Consider the following 20,787-nt stretch of genomic DNA (forward strand, 5'->3'; position numbering starts at 1 on the left):
AACAGATGGACGGAGTGCGTCAGTGTTACTGCAGGTTTGAAACACAGGATGTCCTTTGGTCATGAAGGAAAGAAGACAAACAGTCAGTAAATAATAAGGAAAAGCAGGATAAATAACCCAATGTGCAGTTTTAATTTAAGCTTTTTGCTCAGACATCAGTTTCCAATTCGACATTTTCATTGTGAGCAAACCAATTTGTTGCCGGATGTATAAAGACAACATTAGCATGTAAATCAGAGTCGGCCGATAGCAAACAGGAAAGTGTAGTGGAGGTGGATTAAAAACCGTGTGTCTGTTCCGTAGTTTGTCCACTAGAGAGCACTGATGAGGTTATTGTTCAGCTTAAAGTTCCTACTCTCTTCATCGAAAATACTTATTTACGTTATGTGTATATGCTGAGGAAAAAGAAGAAATATCGGCTGATACATTGTCATCAGATTAATGAACTCTCAAATACAAACGTCAGCATCGGCCTCAAACGTCTTGCATCGGTCGCCGCCGTTTTGAATTCAGGGTTTTTTCATGCTTTAAAAGTGCAGCGTTTATTCTGACAATATGAAGACCAGCTCATCAAAATATCGCACCGCAGGTGTTCCTTTAACTCCACCAGTCCCCGGAAAGTCTGGATGACTCACACTGTGCGTGATGTGTCAGACCAATCAGCTGAGAGCCCTGAGATGACAGTTTAAGTCAGTTTAAGATCAGACAGCCTGCAGTCCTGACGTCAGTCCCATCTAAATACCCATTGAGCCTCGCCACAGCGTGTCATATTCATATTTACATTTATTCATAAACTCATTTATTTATTCCTACAGCAGCGACTGTCATGGCAGCAGGACAAGAAGGGGAACCAGTCAAGGTTAAACAGAAATTCAGAATGTGCTTTTAAATTCAGGTAGTGAGACAGACAGGTGTGCAGACAGGTGATCAGGCACACAGGACTGCTGCTGTTGGTGTGGGTGTCTCAGTTGGTTTCTCAGCTCTGTCTCTAAATAAGAGGCCATCAAAATGTCCTGCTGTGATGGATGGATTCATATGAGGGAAAGAAAAATCTATTTTTCTCTCTGCTTTTTCTTTTTTTTTTTGCCCGATTTTAATTCAGTAATTTCAGGATGAGTTTATCAGAAACACCCAACAAACTTTCCCATAAAAGTCACGTTGTCAAAAGTCAGTTTGGACGTTAAAGCCAGGATGCGTTGTTTGGTCCTGCACACTGGTTCATAATGTGTGACAGCACAATTAACTGAGTCTAAAATAGTTACATTTCGAGCTAATATCATGTTAATAGTTCCTCAGACTTTCTTCTGGCGCCAAAGGAGCTTGTGCCTTTCAAAGTTATAAAGTGGTTAATTTATTGCAGCGCCCCCCACAGGGAAATCACTGCAGTTCTTCAGGGGCTGGAGGTCGATGCCAAGATGCATCATTCCTGCAAGCAGTCAAAACCAGACCTGCAGAGTCTGACACATCATCTACGATATTACACCTGACAGCTGGACACGGCCTGATTCATAACCCCACGTAGTGTTGCATCAACACCCGATGGAATAAACTTTCTCCTCGTTCGTCTGTCTGTGTCTGTCCCTCATCTGTCTCTCTCTCAGGCGGTGATGAGGAAAAGGACTTTGACATCCAGAGAAATACAGGAACCATCTCCATCGCCCGCCGGCTCGATGCGGCTCGACGCTCCAACTACAACATGACGGTGCGGGTCACCGATGGCCACCACAGCGCCACCACTCAGGTTAGAAACGTCAACCAAAGCATGGACAAAAACATGCCTCAGGTCTGGAAGAAGGAAAACTGGTTTATCTGGTCCAGGAATTGAAGGAAGGACAGGCTGAAAATCCTTCATATGAAAATATGCACGATGTACCAAATGAGAATTTTGGAGTTGGCTGATTTGAGTAGGATCTCGATCCTTCCAGGGATCAGCAAATCCTAACCTCTGACTTACTGCATAACCAAACGCAGCATGAATTCAGACTCCACCCTGTTTACTACAACTTATTGTCCAATTTTCACTATATTTAGATTTAGAATGATCCAACAATCACCAGCTCTCAACTACTGGGCATTAAACGAGTTATGTTACTTTGAAATCCGTCAGCCAAAGCTGTGTTTTAATTAACCAGAGTTAGTTCAAAAATGCTATAAAATAAACTTTTCCACCACAGTTCCATGAAGTCATCATGCAGATCAACCCACTGACCTGCACAAGCCTCTTTAAACCAACACTTCCAGCCACCCTACGCTTGTCCTCATTTGAGTTTCTCTGGTTTAGAGTCTAATCTTAAATCCTGCAGGCAGCAGCGGCTCAGGTGCTGCACGTGAAGCAGCTTTGACTTCTGACTTCTGTGTTTGATGTCGTTTGTGCTGAGCATCCGTTTTCTTAAACCCTGTGTCCCATCTCCGAACTGCAGGCCTACATCCGTGTGCTGGACATGAATGAGCATCGTCCGGTCTTCCTGAAGCAGCTGTACAAGGTGAGAGTGAAGGAAGATGCAGAGGGTTGTCTTTGGAGTGCAGGAGCTCACAGATGTGTTCTTTGCAGATGATTATGGGTTTGTCAGATGTACGACCAGGTGTGAAAAGCAGCCCTCTTGTCGGGTTTCTATAGTCACAATAATGGGTTTTATAAGACAGAACTGTCTAAGTTAAGAACAAAGACTATGCCACTCATTGTACTGATTTCTGTTCTGGGTTTTGTGAGTGTTTGTGGTAATCAGGATGCTAGTTAGAGATGTGTTCCACATACTGTTAACATTTAAATTTCAGCATGTGTTGAGATTTATTCTAAACCTCTGCAGGCGTCCTCTTACTGTGATTATCAGGACAGCCAGGAGACAGTAGAGCTGCTGCATCACTTATGTTTTCTGAATCACAGTAATCAACGCCTCTCTGGCCACTCACAGAACATTTTCTTGTCCTCAAAACGTCTTCTGTCCTGAGCCTGACCACCTTTATGAATAGAAATTGTGTTTAAATTGAAACGTCAAAATCCAGGAATTCAGTTTTCAATCCGTTTTTTTCAATCCTGTTGTTTCCTGTGTTTTGTCTTTCCCTCCCATGTCGTCCTCTGGTGCTGTGGGACTCAGGTGAGGGTTCCTGAGGATACCTCCCCTTGGAAGGACATCCTGCAGATCAGCGCGCAGGACATCGACACCAACAGTAAACTGGTGTACTCCATCCACAGCAGCCTGCATCCAGACAGCACCAAGTTCTTCCATCTGGACCCAAAGAGTGGAGTCCTGGTGATGACGGAGGAGCTCGACTACGAGATGATCTCTGTCCATACGCTCATTGTTATGGTAATGACACACTTATCTCGGAAGAACACAGTAGAGTAGAATCTTATGATGGTGTCTGTAAAGTATATTGATCACACACGAGACAGGATTTGAAAGAATAGACCCAAAAAGACTTCAGGTGTCAATAAACACTTCAACACTTCTGTGCTGCTCCTCAGGTGCGTGACCAGGAGATCCCAGTGAAGAGGAACTTTGCGAAGGTGGTGGTTCAAGTGGAGGACTGTAACGACCACTCGCCGGCTTTCCTCAGCCCCCGCTACGAGGCCAGCATCTCCAACCAGGCCCCCACAGGCTCCGAGGTCATCCAGGTCAAGGCCCTGGACAAGGACATGGGCAGCAATGCTGATATCAGCTACTCTCTTCACTCAGGTGAGCAGCAGGAGGCCGTCTGTTATCTTTTATTTATGCTTGACCCCTTTTAGCTTCACTCTGATTTACATTCATTCAGTTACAAATATTCACACACGGGAGCTGCCACCCCAGCCGGAAGTCGACCTCTTTGCTCCACTGAGGCAGGGTTCAAGGACACAACGATGATACCTGAGGGCTGAATGTGTTGTTGTCTCCATGTTTGCTTCTCACCTCACACTGAAACACCTTCATCCTCTGAAAGATTTGTCTAACAGCTGAGCCCTACAACGTCTTATTATCCAGGGGGTGTTGCTGATCGTGTATGATCAAAGCAGCAGAATCTCCTCTGTGTATGTTCTATAATTGAAGAAGATCAATCCTTCCAGCTAACACTGTCTCTGATTCAGCCTTTAAGACTGTTCTTTTTTAAACTGGAGAAAAACAGTCGTCCAGTTGAGTGAGATAAATGAAACTGACTTCAGACCAGTTTCTCTCAATTGTGATAAATACTTTCAAACCAGAAAGATGCAACTTTAAAGCTCACTGTTAACACCTTATATGCTGTTTGTTGAATCCTTACCAGCACTGAAGTGTAAAAAGGACAAATTGCAGTTTTTTTCAGGTGTTTCTAGGCCAGGAGTGGTGACTTGAAACTCTCAGCAACAAGTATTCCTCAGGTTTATTCCTTTTAAGAAAATATATTTTTCAACTGAATAATACATAAATTACCAGTAAAATGTTAAAAAACAATAACAAGTATATTGTTATTAAAAATTGTATGTAATCCAATGCGGACCTGGACCACAGGTTCGTAGGAGATGAAATCAGTAAAGTGGTGGATTCAGAAATGCATTAAAGAAGCAGCAACACTTCAGCTACAGACCTTTAAAAATTAGTTCCAGGACCTGTGTAACACATTATTTCCTGTCTTGCAGGGAATATCGACAACATCTTTTCCATTGATCCAGAGCTGGGCTCCATCAGTGTGACAAAACCTTTGGACCTTCAGCCTCAGGACCAGTTCCACCTAACAGTAAAGGCCACTGACCAGGGCTTTCCTCAGCGCACTGACCTCTGCTCCGTCCACATCCACATCCGCATCTCCGAAAAAACCCCACCCGCCTTCGCCTTGGATGAATACCTAACAGAGATCAGTGAATTGAGCGCCCTTGGAACAGCAGTGGTCACCATCTCAGCCTCCAGCCCCGCTGCAGTGCTTTATGGGATAGAAAGTGGCAATCCAGATGGGATATTTCATATCAACCCCTACAGTGGGTTGATTTCAGTCCAAAAGCACCTTGATTTTGAGAACTGTGCCTCCTACAAGCTCAAAGTTACAGCTTCCACCACGGCCGGAGCTTCGTCCAAGACTCTCGTTTACATCTACGTGATTGACGAGAATGACAACGCTCCTGTTTTTCAGCAGAGGGAGTACGTGGGACAAATAAGTGAGTCAGCTCACATCAACAGTATGATCATGGGAGAAAGAAACACCCCTTTGGTCGTTCAGGCTTCAGATGCTGACCGAGATGCAAATTCTCTGCTGGTGTATCAGATCCTCGAACCAGAGGCCCTGAACATCTTCAAGATAGACTCAAGTATGGGCACCATCTCTTTAGTTTCACCAGTTGACTTTGAAGCCAAGGCAGAATATCACTTCAGTGTGCAGGTAAAGGACTCGGGGGAGCCATCACTGTATGCAGCAGAGCCTGCCAAGGTCACTGTTCGCGTCCTGGACCTGAATGACTGCCCGCCACAATTCACCTCCCCAGTGTATGAGCCATCCATCATCTTCCCAGCTGTCAGAGATACAGAGGTTGTGCGCATCACGGCCCATGACGCCGACTCTGCGGTCTCATACAGCATCACTGAGGGGAATCTTCACAATGTCTTTTCCATTCACCCCAATACTGGAGTCATCACCACGAGCAATGTGTCTGAATTTAGGCCCTTTTACCAACTGGTTGTCAAAGCTTCTGACGGCCTCTACAAAGACTTGGCCACCGTCAAGGTAAGCTTAACAAACCTGACAGCCAGTGATCTGGAATTTGAGCAGAAAGTGTATTCAGCTAGCGTAACAGAAAACCTAAAGACGGTCAAAACTCTGGCAGCACTCAAAGCCACAGGCTGTTTTTTAAATGAGCCTGTTTCATATTCTGTGGTAAACCCAATGGGAAGGTTTGCAATTTCCCAGACATCAGGTGTACTTGAGACAACAGGTATCCCTTTTGACAGAGAGGAACAAGATGTTTATGATGTGGTGGTGAAGGTAGAAGACATGAGAACGCCGCCAAGGACAGCCACAACCCAGGTCAAGGTTTTTATAGATGATGTCAATGATAACTCTCCGCAGTTTCTAAACTTGCCTTTTTCAATGATGATATCCGAAAACTCTGAACCAGGAGATGTTTTGTATCAAGCAACCGCCATCGACAGAGATCTGGGAGAGAATGGGTCCATAATGTACTCGCTGGAGGACCACTTTGACCTCTTCAGGATAGATCCTGACGTAGGCGATGTATCCCTTCAAAGGCCGCTTGACTTTGAAGCTCTCAATAAGTATGTGTTGACAGTGTTGGCTATCGATGAGGGTGAGCCCAGTCGCAGCACATTGGCACAGCTCAGTATCCAAGTGAGGAATCAAACCAACCCAGTTTTCCAGACTCTTCTGTATCCACTGAAAGTACCTGAAAATGTGCCCCCATTCACCACCATCTTACACGTCCAGGCCAGAAATCCAGAGGGCTATCGGCTTATCTACAACCTTGAGGAGGAAAATGCCTCAAAACACTTCCACATCGATTTCAAAACTGGCGTACTGACGGTCACCAACCCCCTCGACTACGAGAGCCAAACCATGCACGTGTTGACAGTCAGAGCTTCTGACTCTGTGACTGGAGCTTTCTCAGAGGCTTCCATTGAAATAGAAGTGGAAGATGTGAACGATAATGCGCCGGTTTTCTCACAGCTGACGTACTCTGCGGTCATTGATGAGGGGCTCCCTATTGGCACCTCTGTGATACAACTTTCTGCGTCCGATAAAGACTCAGGCAGAAATAAAGATCTGACCTTCCAGATGGTGAAAACGGAGGGGAACGACACTGATTTCTTCGAGGTAGACCCTCATAGCGGGTTGATTGTCACAAAACAGGTGCTGGACCATGAAAAAATGAAGCACTTTAATTTGAAAATCAGAGCCACTGACAATGGAACTGCTCCTTTTAGTAGTGAAGCCTATGTCTTCATAAATGTCACTGACGTCAATGACAATCCACCAGACTTTGTCACCTCCCAGTATGAAGCTAAACTGGATGAAATGGCAAAGTGCGGCCACGTAGTTATCAAAATCCAAGCTTCAGACCCCGACTCCAGGGACCTGAATAACCTCAGGTACAAAATCCTCTCAGGGAACGAAGGCCGGTACTTCAACATCAACGAATCCTCAGGAATCATCTCCTTTTCTAATGTCTGTAAGAGGAATCTGGATCCGTACTATAACCTGACAGTGGCGGTTTCTGACGGAGTGTTTCAGAAAACAGCACCAGTTAATATTGACATGATGAACAGCAACAGGCACAGTCCGTACTTCAAGCAGAGCATCTACGAAGCAGAGCTGGCAGAAAACGCGGAGGCGGGAACTCGTGTGATCCGATTAGCGGCTATTGATCCTGATGATGGGCCATACGGCAGCGTGGACTACACGATCATAAATAAACTTGCTGATGATAAATTTGCCATCGACGATGACGGGCAGATTATTACGACACAGCCACTGGACAGAGAGAACCCCGCCCAGAGAGTCATAGCTATCAAAGTGATGGCAAAAGACGGCGGTGGAAAAGTGGCCTTCTGCACCGTCAAGATTATTCTCACAGATGAGAATGACAATATTCCTCAGTTCAAAGCATCAGAATACCAGGTTTCAATTCAGTCCACTGTAAATAAAGGCTCCCCTGTCATTCAGATTATGGCTTATGATGCAGACGATGGCAAAAACGCGGACGTCACCTACACGGTAGATGAAGCCGAAGAGGTGACCGAAGACATCATTGAGATCAACCCTTTCACTGGAATTGTGAGCGTCAAAGAGAGCCTCGTTGGCATGGAGAACAAGATCTTCAACTTCAAAGTCAAAGCTCGTGACGGCAGCCTTCCTTTCTATAATTCCTCAGTCCCCGTTCAGATCAAAGTGGTCCCTCCTGAGGTCCCTCTTCCAAAGTTCTCCGAGCCTCTCTACACCTTCTCAGCCGCAGAGGACATCCCCATCGGGACGGAGATAGGCTCTGTGAAGGCGGACTCTGACATGCCCCTCATTTATAGCCTGGTGGACGGGAACACTGTGGAAAGCAACAAAGACAAAGTGTTCACTTTGGACAAAGAAAGTGGAACCTTGCTGTTGCAGAAAACCATCGATCATGAAAAGACAAAATGGTATCAGATAGATGTGATCGCTCAGGGGAGCCACAACGGGACTGACGTCGCATCCCTGGTGTCAGTCAGCATCCAGGTCCAAGATGTGAACGATAACCAGCCCATGTTTGATGCAAACCCATACAGGGCCGTCCTGGCGGAGAACATGCCCGTTGGAACCACCGTTATTCAGGTAAGATCAAGAAAATCTGGATTCTTTCTTGGGAATGAGCTCATACTCAGTGTGGACAGAAGGAGTGTGATGTCTGCTCTTTCTGGTTCTTGTTAAAGGCATTTGAAATTTGCTCTCTTGTTCACTAACTTTGAACTGCTTTTACCCGGCGTGTACTGGAAAAGGTCAAGATAATCAATTCAAAGTTTTCTTACGGTAAATGTTAGCAAAAAAACTGCAGAGAGTTGATAAACCAGAGGCAGATTGGCTGCAAATCCACCATTGCTGGAACTTATTTAACTTGTTTAATTTCACTTGTTAACAGCTGTTACTGCAGATATGTAGCGCAATGAAAGTTAGCTGTTTATAGGATAACAATAGGGTTATACGTTTTGGAATAATGCGTGAAAAGAAGTGGCAGAATGGCACATTTTGCTGATGTTGTATGAAATCTAACTTAGACAAGAAGCTTAAAACAGACCAATATTTCTCTTGAAAGCACAGAGGTGAAAGTGATATAAATCTACTCTGACTCCCAGCAAGAACAGCAGCAAATAAGTTATTTCCACCACATGCTCATCATGACCCACAGGTGACGGCCAACGACCCGGACACGGACACCAACGGTCTCGTGACCTACAGCTTGGAGCCTCTACCTGAAGACACCATGGCGGACATCACTGAGGTTTTCTCCATTGATGGAGAGAGTGGCTGGATCACCACCGTGCGTCAGACGGACTGCGAGGCAACCAGGATCTACAGGTTCAACGTGGTCGCCACAGACCACGGCGGGGACATGAAGCTGTCGTCCAGCGTGCTGGTTGAGGTGACGGTGATGGACGAGAACGACAACCCGCCTAAGTTCTCCGAGGAGGTTTACCGCGCCTCGGTGGTGGAGAACAGCAGTCCCGGTGAAGTCATTGTCTCCATGACGACCACAGACACTGACGTGTCACTGGAGAACCGCCTCGTGACGTGTTACATCACAGGTCTGTATTTACAAGTGTGTGCTCATGGATTTGAGTCTCTGAAGTGACTTTGTGTTGCTTCCTGTCCATATTTTTAAGTTCCCTTGTGTGTGTGTGCACAAAAGTCATTTTGTGTGGCTCATATACTCACTCGTGATGAAGTATTTGTATCTTTCTTCGTGTGAGTGTGTGGTTATCAGCCAAATCACTGTCCCAGTGAAGATTTGCAGCATTGTGGGCTTTATCAAGACATTAATGAGGTAAAATGAAATTTCTGTTATTGCCCTCAGCTGAGTCACGATATTACGTTATCCAACCACAGATTAATCACAAAAAAAAGCAGTTTGACAAGCCGACAGAGCAGGAATACCAACGAGATGCCCTGCAGCTAGCAACAAAAACAAAACCTCATATTAATGCAAATCTTCCATTTTCCTGCAGACAGTTAGAGCCGGACCGTTGGAGGAGCTCGCTGTCACAACGTGGTTGTTGTTGGAAAGTGCGACAGAGGAATATTTGCATTGGGATTATTTATAAATGGTCGGGTTTGGCTGAATGTTGTCATTATCTTATCAAAAGTAAACAAAAACAGAAGCAAACACTGGACATGAAAGTTGCCCACCATCAGTATGATTGATGTGAGGATTTCACTTATTCAGGAGTCGAATTCAGTACTGTGATGTTCAGCAGCTCTTCATCAGGGCCGTTGAGGTGTGGAGAAACCCTTCAGAGATGTGTTTCCCAAGTCCTGTTAGTGTTTTGTGATTATCTTTTTTTTTTTCTTTTTTTTTTTTGAGCAAATAACATGCCTTATATAAAAAAACAGCAGACTCCAATAAGGCAGCATACTGCAGCGTGCAGATGCTGTTTTCATTTTAATTATCTAAATGTGGTTTCAGAGGCTTTTTTTTGAAAATCATATCAACATAAATATCAAGTATGAACAGGCCTCAGGCAAATCCTACTGTACATGCCATCCTCCTGCACTGTGGTAGCCTTTAAAAACATTTGCCTGTGTGTATTTCAGTCATATCACAAAATCCCTCATAGCGCTGCGGGCTGTTTGTGTACAGTAGCACTCAATTAGCACTTAAATCACTTCCAAAGCCAACCACACAAGACCTGTATGGCAACTTTTGACAGCTGGGAAGGATTGAAACGGTTCCCTTGTTGGGGCTGAAGTGTTCAGTGAGCAGGCCAGACTACCTCAACAGCTCCACCAGCGTGTGACACCTGTCAAACAGGTGGTTGACTGACTGCGAGGCTGTAACATACAGACTAATGGCCACACTCAGCAGCCAGCGTCAGAGGAAAAACTGTTTTCATCTCAAAGATAAAAGTGTGTGAGAGACATATGAAAACAGTAAAATGCAAAGTACCCAGGTGAGTCAGCCTAATGTTAAAACATTTCCCTATATTATAAAAAATGAGGAAAAACAAGGTGGCAAGCAGAAATGATTGAATTATTCATTAGGAACAACATGCCATCAGAACTCAGTATCAAAGACGCTGCTGTTTAGAAGAAGAAAACTATGAATTTAAAAAATGTCATGCTACTCAGAAGGTAATAGAAAGTTAGAAAGACACTATAATGAAAGAAAAGCAGACAACAAACAAACAATAAGAAACTCAGACACGACCTTGTTCTCTCTGATGTGAACGACAGACATTACAGCATAGAGAAAACATCATTTACATAAACTGAAACAACTCAGGTGATACTTGATATTTTATAGACCATTAATCAATTTATGCAGATTAACCAATAATGGAAAGATCATTTGTTGCCTCTAAAACTGTTTCATGGCCCCGCCGTCTCCCACTCAAAGCCATTTCTCACATCTAAACGGTGTCTCTAGTGACTCAGTCTTCATCACGCCTGCAGATGGGGACCCTCTGGGCCAGTTTGCCATCATCCAGGAGGACGAGGGCGAGTGGGGTTTGATCGTGAAGGAACGTCTGGACAGAGAGACCAAAGACAGATACACACTCAGAGTCACGGCCACTGATGGGAAGTTTGAGGCTCCGGTGGTGGTGGACGTCCACGTGCTGGACATCAATGACAACAGTCCACTGTGTGAACAGGTGAGGAGGGACGTGACGAAGCGTCACATCGTCCTTATTTATCCATCAGCAGCTAACAGCAGCTTGTCAGACACAGTCCCATCTGGGAGATGCTTCATATGAGACAATAGTCCTCTCACCTGCTGGGAGCCGTTAACGCAAATTACGTTTTATTTTCGTTGCACATTTTCTTCATACCAGTGATTGTGCCAACAGTGTTTCGCAGTAAATTAAGTCTTCATTTACACGTAATAAAACACGCCGCCTGCCTCGTAGTGCCTCCTGAAACCTCCACCAATAACCAGTCTCATTAGTCTGTCTTTCACTGGTGAAGAACAAATGAAAGACACTGAATATTTGTGGTTTTTGGTTTAAATTTAAGACTGTTTAAAGTGAGGGTCAGCCTCACCAACATGAAAACTTCACTGTCTTCATGAGATAATTTGCTGTCAGGAGAGAATTCCTTCCAGACTGTAAACCCCCTCACACATCGAGCATCGCAGCTGCAGCAACAGAGCTGAACACGGTCCATCCAAGCCGTTCACATTTTATTCTTAACGTCAGTGTCAGCTCTGAGGGGAAAGTCTCTGCAGTCCAAATAAGAAATGGAGCAAGTAGAAAGAGAATGTTTGGAGCTCTGAGCTGTGGTTGGAGGAAGATACCTGATTATTGTTACCTCATTGGTCTCTGATTTCTTGCATACGCTGCAACCTAAAGGAAATGTTCAAGTAATTTTCACCCAAAATGCTGTCCATCATTTTAAGACTTGGTCGAGTCATTATTTGGTTTGAGAATTGATCAGAATTTAATTTGATTGGTGAAGTGACCACAACAAGCACAGTAAACATTTTACTTTCTGGTTAAAGTGACTGGGAGATATTCGGGGGTCACTGTCCTGGTCAGGGACACTTTGTCCCACTCTGCTTGCTGTGCTCCTCCTGATAAACTGGAATAATGAATTCTGAACGGTGCTAAAATGTTTAAATCAGCCTTCTTCTTGTCGTTGCTGGAGCCCAGTCACTGTGTCAGTTTGTTTATCCGGCTCTCAGTGGCTCGACTGAGGAAAGAGCTATGCAAATGCAGGCCTGATTATTGTTATTATCCTCCAGCTGGTGTACACGGAGGCGGTGATGGAGAACTCGCCCTCCAGCATGTTTGTGCTGAAGGTTTCAGCTTCAGATCCAGACGTGGGAGCTAATGGCCAGATCTCGTACACCCTCCACGGCCCTGACGCAGACAAGTTCCATCTCGACCACAGGACAGGTATGACGGCGTCTGTTTGGGGTCAAAACACGAGAGCTCCCTCTAAGTGAGCTGTGCTGAGTGTTTGAGTTGGCGATAGCATCAACACTGCAGCTGCTCAGAGAGGCTCTGCGCTGAAAAGAGCCAAAACCAATTCTGACTTCTTTTTTTTTTCCCATTTTCAGCGAGTGCCCCACTGACATCCATCACACTTCATTTCTGTCATAACATTTCTCTCATGTCTTCAGTGCCACCTGATTTCCTGTAAGATATCACACAGCTTTTAGCCGTGATAGCAGAGAGATTCAGCAGCACAGGTCAACTGGTGCAATTTAAAAATACGTTGACAGCCATACTTACAAAATGCTAAATTTAGCTTTTAGCCTACTTTGAAGGTAATGCTAAGATAGCAAGGGAGCATGCTAAATATAATGAGTGATGGCAGTTTACGGTTGATTAAGTGTGTTTACACAGTTTACACAGTTGGCAAACTGCTGTCGCTAATGAGCTAACCGCTAACACGTGAGCCAGCTGGGGCTATGCTAGCACTAGTCAGTCAGGATAGCTGTGGTGCAGGTGTGCTAAGCAGACAATTAACTACCACAGAGTTTATTTAAGATGTTTTTGTACCTTCTGCTCTTGTCTGCACTCGTCTCTGCAAACAATGCCTTTTTTTGGAGTTATTCTCTGGGAGAGCTGGTTACATATTTGTCAGACTAATCGCCGGCTTTACAAACTGTAGTGCAAAGGACTTGTCCTTTTCTTTCATCTGTAGAATCATATTTAAAGTTATTTAGAGGGTTTACCTCATTCCTAACATGGAAAACATGGGACACATGTTGACTTGTAACATGCTAACAAGCTAATATATGAAACATTTCATGGTAAAGATAAGATGCCATGCAAACATCATCATTTTAAGATCCAGTAGTTAACATGTCAAAATCTGCACGTAAGGATGCTAGCACGTTAGCATTAGCATATTAGAGGGAAAGAAAAGTCTCTTGTGGACACTTTGACATAAAAAACATGAAATCTGGCTTCACTGATCGTTTCCATCTTTCCTCAGGGGAGCTCTTTACTCTGGCTGTGCTGGACCGGGAGCGGGAGGTTGAGTACAACCTGGTGGCGAAGGCGACGGACGGTGGGGGGCGCTCATGCCAGGCCGACATCCTGCTGATGATCCAGGACATGAACGACAACCCGCCTCGCTTCTCCTCCAGCCACTACGAGGTCACCGTGTTCGACAACACAACGGTCCGAACTCCCATCGCAGTCATATACGCCAAGGACCCCGACACGGGTAGGCTGAGTTTTTACGGCGTGATACAATGTGATTTGACAGGAAGTACTTTGTTAGTGCCACCATACACACAGGGCAGACAACAGGAAGAGGAATACACGTCTCAAGGTACTTCAAAATAAGAACACCATAATAAATGGTGTAAAAATTAGAGTGACTACTAGCATGACCGCAGTCCTCAGTGCAGCCACCATCCTCGTCATCAACATCAGATCACCATCGTCATCGTCAGCATGTTCCCAATGTCATAATGGCTGCTGCGAACGTGCAACTTAGAGTTTCAACACAATAAGACCACAGAGAGCTTCGCATTGTTTCTCTCAGGTCAGGACGTGTCGTGACAACCCCGCAGTCCTGATGTCAGCGATGCTTAATGCTGTTAAAGCCCGATGCACCGGCTGGCCTTTGTGTGCGTGCAGTACGTGTGTGTATAAATGTGGTACGACTAATTCTAGACATAATAAAGGACTAAGCCATTCCCAACAGAGTTCTGCTTTCTGAAACGCCCACCTGATACTTCTCCACTGTCATTCCCGCTGAGCTGGTAATAATCTGCTGCTCAGGGATTTTAACCCTTAACCCCGGCAGCATCAGCACTTTGTTCCACTCATTAGGTCACAGTAATTTCACGTTTCAGCTAGCTGACGGTCGCTGTGTACAGAAGGAGTGTTCCTAAGATGGTCAGCCAGTCTGTCCGCCACTTCGATCCAGACTGAAATATCTCAACAACTGCTGGATGAACTGTCACGAGAGTCAGCTCAGACGATCCTCTGTTCATCTAGAGCTGTCATCAGCTCACGAGTCTCACGAGTCACAAGTTTCCCAATAACTGGTTCATGACCAAATACCTGCAAGACTAATTGCAGTCTCAGCTTTTTCTATCTAGAGCTAATTAATTAGCATGCTAACATGGTGAGCTAGGATGGTGAACATGGTATTATATTGTGTCATTTTATCTGTGGGCATGTCGCTGTCGTCATTGTTAGCATGCTGAAGTGCAGCTTCACGGAGCTGCTGTGGCTGTAAACTCTGAGTCTGGTTTCAAACTTGCAAGTAAAGTGCAAAATTAGTTTTAATCATGGTCCAAGACGAGAGGCTGTGTGGTTGATAAATCAACAGCGTTCATCCACGATCACCTTCATCTCCGTGTTTTATCGCTGCCACGAGCGATACGTTTATATTACCGCCCTCTGCTGGCTGTGTGAATGTGTCACATCATGTTCATGTGTGAGGCCAGAGCGCCATTACGGTCTGAAAAAAAGTCTGTAAATGTGAGCATTTAGTGACTGTTGACTGTCATTGAATGTAGAGATTATTGCTGTTAATTAAGCACTCATGTTTGTGAGATCCTGGGACGCTAAATCCAGACTGTTGGTGCCAAGATGACAAAGTTTAAGCAGAAAACACTCAGTCATTAATGAAAATGATCATTGTCAGTCTGGAAGTCTCTCAGCAAGAGTTAATGGAAATTTAGGGTTAAGTTTCAAGAGACTTTAAGTGCAGAGAAATGCAGAGTGATTCTGAGCCGATGTCCTCTGGTTTGATGCAGTTCGATACAAGTTTCCGCTGCGCTGGTCCAACGTTTCAGTCATTTGTTTCCTTTGATGGTTGGCTGGTTTTTAGGTGTTGGACCAGTGAAGTCAGATAACAGTTAAACAGACTATTTCCTCATCTGAAACCAGCTGTAGAGCTCAGTCAGTGTGGTGTTTCATGTTTCTTTCTCACACACACACACACACACACACACACACACACACACACACACACACACACAGAAATATCCTCATTTACACACAAACACACAAATTCACACTTGAATAGTCACAGTTCACACGAGGATCGATAAAAATGCACAAAGACACCCACAAATACAGATTTTCTGCCTGTACAAAGACTTCTGTACAAACACACACACATGCTTTTGTATACACAGATGGACACACACACACACACACACACACACACACACACACACACGCACGCACAGAGCTGGGTGGGGAAGCAGGAGCCACTCCTTCAGATGTGCAGCAGCTTGTTCTCTTTCTCCACACTCTCCAGCTTTCTCACAGACAGCAGTGACTAATGGATGCTGTTTTTATTGGATGTTTCATCTGCCAGAGAAATGTCAAAGAAAAGCATCCAAAACATTTCAAAGACACATTAAGACAAAAGACAGAAGACAAACTGTGGGTGCCACCGAGGGCAAAGGCAGAAATGAAGACGCCGTTGGTTCAGTGGATCGGTTTAGAAATGGATCAGTAGACACAGATATAGAACATTTTGTGCATTTCACAGAGAGCATCAGGAAACACGAGGACAGAGAAAACAGTCAAACCGCTCGTCTCTGTAATGCAGGCTTTGAAATCATTGTTATTAACTGCAGCTCCATCTGTAGTCGGCTGAAACCTTCGTCTTCTCCCGTCCAGGACTCGTCAAACCACCTGTTTGCTGAAGCTTTGCTTAAGTTAAACGTGTTGACCTTTAATCATGGCGCTCCCATGATATTCTGTGTAATTATCCCAGAGAGCCGTTGTCAAGCCTTTTAGCTCGTGACCTCTTCAAACAAAACTTTCTGCTTACGATTCAGCCTCACAGGTTTCGTGTTTAAAGTAGCTGCAGGATCATTTTTAATGAGGCAGAAGACTGAGTGACCTGAGCAGTGTGCGTCGGTATCACGTCCCTCCTCGCTGATCATTCAGGAGGCAGGCAGAGTCTGTCCTACCTCAGCAGTCATTTTCCTTCTGGTAAAACTGTCCAGCTTTCAGGTTTCTTCTCAGGCAGGTGATTCTCATGAACAGCTGTGAGCCCTAAAAGCTGGGACGAGTCATGAAGCAGCGCGTCTGAAACTAAAGAAATGCTGTATTAGAGGTGTTTCAGTGTTTGATACACTGCTGTCCCTGTGCGTCTCCTCCAGGCATAAACTCCGAGGTGAAGTACTCCCTCCTGGCAGGCGACAGCGGCTACTTCTCTCTGGACGAGTTTTCGGGGATCCTGCGGCTGGAGCGACCCCTGACCTCCGACACCCCGCCCACCTTTGAGCTGAAGGTGAAGGCCACAGATCGCGGCCTGCCTCGCCACCTGTACTCCGTTGCCACCATGACTGTGGACGTGGTCTCCCTGGACGACTACCAGCCCGTCTTCCTGAGCTCAGAGTACACCGCTCAGCTCCCAGAATCCCTGGCGGTGGGGTCGGAGGTGGTGAGCGTCTCGGCCCTGACCAGAGACGGCGGAGGACCTGATCCCGTCTCTTACCGCATCGTGTCTGGCAACGAGGACGGACGCTTCCTGCTGGACTCACAGACAGGTTAGAAAAGTTTTTGTCCATCTCGCTCACACACTGTTTCCACGGCCATGTTTCAGGTGGAGACTTTATTAGTTTCCAAAGATTCATCACTGTATGTCTCTAAAGGGGCCCTGCTGTGACTGTACACACACAGCAAAGGTCAGTTTATTCATCATGAGCAATGCTCCGTCCTCTTCCTCTGAAAACTGTCCACATAATGTCTTCTGAACTCCACCAGGAGTCAGAAACTAGAGTCCGAGCTCCATGTTTTAATTAGGTTGAAGTGGTGGAAAATCGATGCCTTCTAAGGGCTCAAACGAGAGGACTGCAGTGGATTAGCTGCCCCCTACTCTGCCAAGAGGTCAACGATTGGCCAGTCGCTAACTGTGTCTGTATGCTGCCTGGTGCTGAACGAATAGCCAACAGTCAGTTTACTGCTGCCGTGTCTGTGCTTTTCAGCTGTGAAACTCTGAAAACGTGTCAGTCATTCTTTACTGACTTTGCTTTGTGCCATAAAGCAACAAAAATCCAATTTGATTTCTTGTCAAATGAGAGGACAGTTCTTCTTCTCTTCAACAGTAAACTCAACCGCAGCTTTGATGCTGTCATTTACTTTCCGTCCAAGCTGACAGGAGGCTGGCGGTCCACCAGCGTTTGTGTCTCAGCTGTACAGTAATTAAAACTGTCTTTGACACCTTTAACAGATGAAGGCCAGTTACACCCTCCTGTCTGTTTCCCTCTTTAGAGATGATCATAATTCAGGATTAGGATTTGTGTCTTGTCCTGAGCGAATCATCCATCCCTCCTTTTGTTTTGAAAAATAAAAGTTTAATCACAGTTGCTAAAAGTTAGAGAGCTGGAAGTGAAGTGAAGTACCTGAGTTTTCAGGAGCTCCATCCCCGGCTGGATTGAAAAACTTGCAGAGTTTGGGAGTTAACTGCGGTCTGCCCTTTGGATTACGAGGGACCGTCTCACAGCTCGCTGCCAATAAATCGTTAAAGGGCAGCTGGTCAGAAGAAGCGCACTCATTGATCACTGTCCACTGCATTAGGTTTCATTATTTGTGGAGAGCAGGGATTTTAAAAGTTTAAAAAGCCGAGACGTGGCGATGAATCTGCGACTGCGTCGTGCAGTTAAAGAAAACTACGTTGAGCCAATAAACAGGCGTTGACAGGAACAGATCAGACCTGGCGAGGCCGTTGAGATTATTCGAACATGGAAAATTCATATTTATTCATGTGTTGTTGAACTCGAAGGATAAAGTGATATCTGAAGGTGCTGTCTGACGGCATGAAGAGCCAGACCTCAGGCAGAGACCAACCAAAGCAGAAGTAATCACAGCAGGCTCAGTCTGCTGTTAACGGGGTTTCGGGGTTGAATCAGGAGGACGTATTAAAAGTGAAAGAGACTTCGTTTGCTTTGGAAAGCTGCACCGAACCCTTTAAACATGTAGTCAAGTGATCGTAAGCTGAGGAGGACGGCGACTTGACAATGTCCTCCTCCTGTGTGGTCTCGCTCAGTGTGGATCAATCAATCCCCCAGTCAGCCCTGCACACATCACACACTGTTTGAATGGGACATGAACTGCATTGCACTTCACCCATTCTCACACACGCACACACACACACACACACACACACACACACACACACACACACACACACACACACACACACACACACACACACACACAGCTGCTTCAGTACGTCACCCAAGAACACTTTGACTGCAGGAGCCGGGATTCGACCTCTGGAGACACAGTGACAGAGTTCACTCTCTCAGTACGTAGTTATACAACAACCTCGACCACCGACCGACGTGTGCAGGGCTTCAAATGCATTCCACTAGCTTAGCATAAAGACAGGACACAGAGGCAAACAGCTAGCCTGCCGCTAATCTGGACTCCTGCAAATAGCTGCAAAGCAAATAAGCAAATTTCCCAAAATGTTGAACTTTTGCTTTATGTGAGTTGTTCAGAGATGGTTTTGACTTGAATTTACAAAGTTTTCTGTCAAGTTATGAGAAGAAAGTTGGGACATTTTTAGGAATTCTTCAGAAATTATGAATTTTAAACTCTCACAAACTGCTGAACAATGTTAACGACCTGTTTTTATTTCTGTCCACTGCATGAGATTGACTCTGGCTTGTTGATAATTTATGAGTTTGGTTTTACGATTTCCACAGAATTATTCAAAATCACATAAATAAATGACGGACACTCTGAGTCAAGGATGGCGTGAAGGACACAGTTGTAAACAGTAAATCCCACACTGGCCCTGGATCAGAAGGTGTTTTGTTCAAACACTTGGCGTGCCGCAGTTTGTCATATCGTACTGCAGGAGCCAGATGGACGGCGGTTTACCCAACGTGACGGCGTAATGTGTCGGTGAATCACAGGAAGTGTTTGCCGGTCCTCATATTTCTGTGGTTTAAAATTTAGAGTCAGCTACGAAAATACACATCTGACACGCAGAATGACTTTTGCTTCAGCTGGCGAAGAGCTGCAGCCAAATGCAGCCACACGCAGGTTCCTCGTATGTTATTCTGTGAAGAATGAAATCTTCAGTTTGACTTTGTGTTTGTTTTGTGTGTGTGTGTACACAATGAGACATGTGGGATGCAGAGTCATTGAGGCTGACAATGACAAATGACCTTCACCCAGTTTCTCCTTTCTGAGAAGTTGCATCACGCTGTGTAGAACAAGTGCGATCGGCTTTGAGCAAAACACAAAACACAGATCCGAACCCTTATTGACAGAAAGCTGGCAGCCGCCGTGCAGGAGCTGCTGCACATAAACCATGTCGTCATTTATATTTAAGACACCATAAATCTCAGACATTAGCATAATAACCTGACTGTTTCAAAGAGGAATGTCTGCCTCCGGTGCTTTCTGCACCAAATCTGATGGATTGTGGGAATTATTTACACTTAATAGTCAGATTTTGTGTTTTATAGAACAAAAGGAGCTTTCTGAGGTGGCAGGTGGTGGAAGGAGTTAAAGCTTGATGGAAAGACTTCATTCAGGGAGGAAAACGAGGAGCAGCTCATTCCTGCCCGAAGTTAACCTCATGCTCGAGCTCAGCAGCTTCAGTGGGCGTTCTGCACTTCTGTGAGGTTCACAGCTGAGGTTAAACAGGAAGGACCTTTATTTAAACTCAGCGTTAATGACATGATCATAAGTCAAAGTACAATGAAGCTAAGAGTTTTAAAAAGGCAGCTGGACTGAGAGGCGAAACGTTATCTAGAACCTCAAACATGAGGCTTCTTCAGTTCTGACTGAGGGGTGAGTTCCAGGCGTTGATCCTGCTGCAGGATCGTTGACCCGCCGGCCGTCACCAGAGTCATGGCGTCTGGATATCGCTCCACTCGTTCCTGGTGCCTCCGCCGCTGCGTTTGGGCGCAGTTAGCAGGTGAATCCTCAGATTTGTTGTGGTCCTACAATAACGACAACTCAGAACGCTTCCACTGCTTCAGTGCCGCAGTCATCCAATCAGCACGCTCCATTAGTTTACTTATAGGGCTGAGTTTGCTGGAGTGGTCTGGACTCAGAATATTATTTCACCCCTCTGAACAAAAGTTTGAATGTGGACTGAAAAGCCGCAGCCGTCGTGTAAATGCTGCTCGTCTGTCCAAGACACGCACAGAAGCTCCAGTCCTCGTGTGACCGAGACGTTGGTGAGCAGTCT

At 45.4% G+C, this 20,787-nt stretch overlaps 1 protein-coding gene across 1 annotated transcript in view; it reads left to right on the forward strand.

The window, feature by feature from the left end:
* The window catches only part of fat2 (FAT atypical cadherin 2), a 95,109-nt gene that overhangs the window by 34,268 nt on the left and 40,054 nt on the right, over positions 1–20,787 (forward strand). The window contains exons 7-16 of the mRNA XM_070962546.1: positions 1,602–1,741; positions 2,421–2,483; positions 3,096–3,308; positions 3,467–3,677; positions 4,595–8,262; positions 8,834–9,230; positions 11,095–11,294; positions 12,383–12,536; positions 13,585–13,818; positions 16,733–17,122. Of these exons, the coding sequence (XP_070818647.1) occupies positions 1,602–1,741; positions 2,421–2,483; positions 3,096–3,308; positions 3,467–3,677; positions 4,595–8,262; positions 8,834–9,230; positions 11,095–11,294; positions 12,383–12,536; positions 13,585–13,818; positions 16,733–17,122 (5,670 nt within the window). The remainder of the gene's footprint in view (positions 1–1,601; positions 1,742–2,420; positions 2,484–3,095; positions 3,309–3,466; positions 3,678–4,594; positions 8,263–8,833; positions 9,231–11,094; positions 11,295–12,382; positions 12,537–13,584; positions 13,819–16,732; positions 17,123–20,787) is intronic.

The sequence above is a fragment of the Chaetodon trifascialis genome, chromosome 5 (assembly GCF_039877785.1).
Source record: "Chaetodon trifascialis isolate fChaTrf1 chromosome 5, fChaTrf1.hap1, whole genome shotgun sequence".
NCBI classification, from domain to species: Eukaryota; Metazoa; Chordata; class Actinopteri; order Chaetodontiformes; family Chaetodontidae; genus Chaetodon; species Chaetodon trifascialis.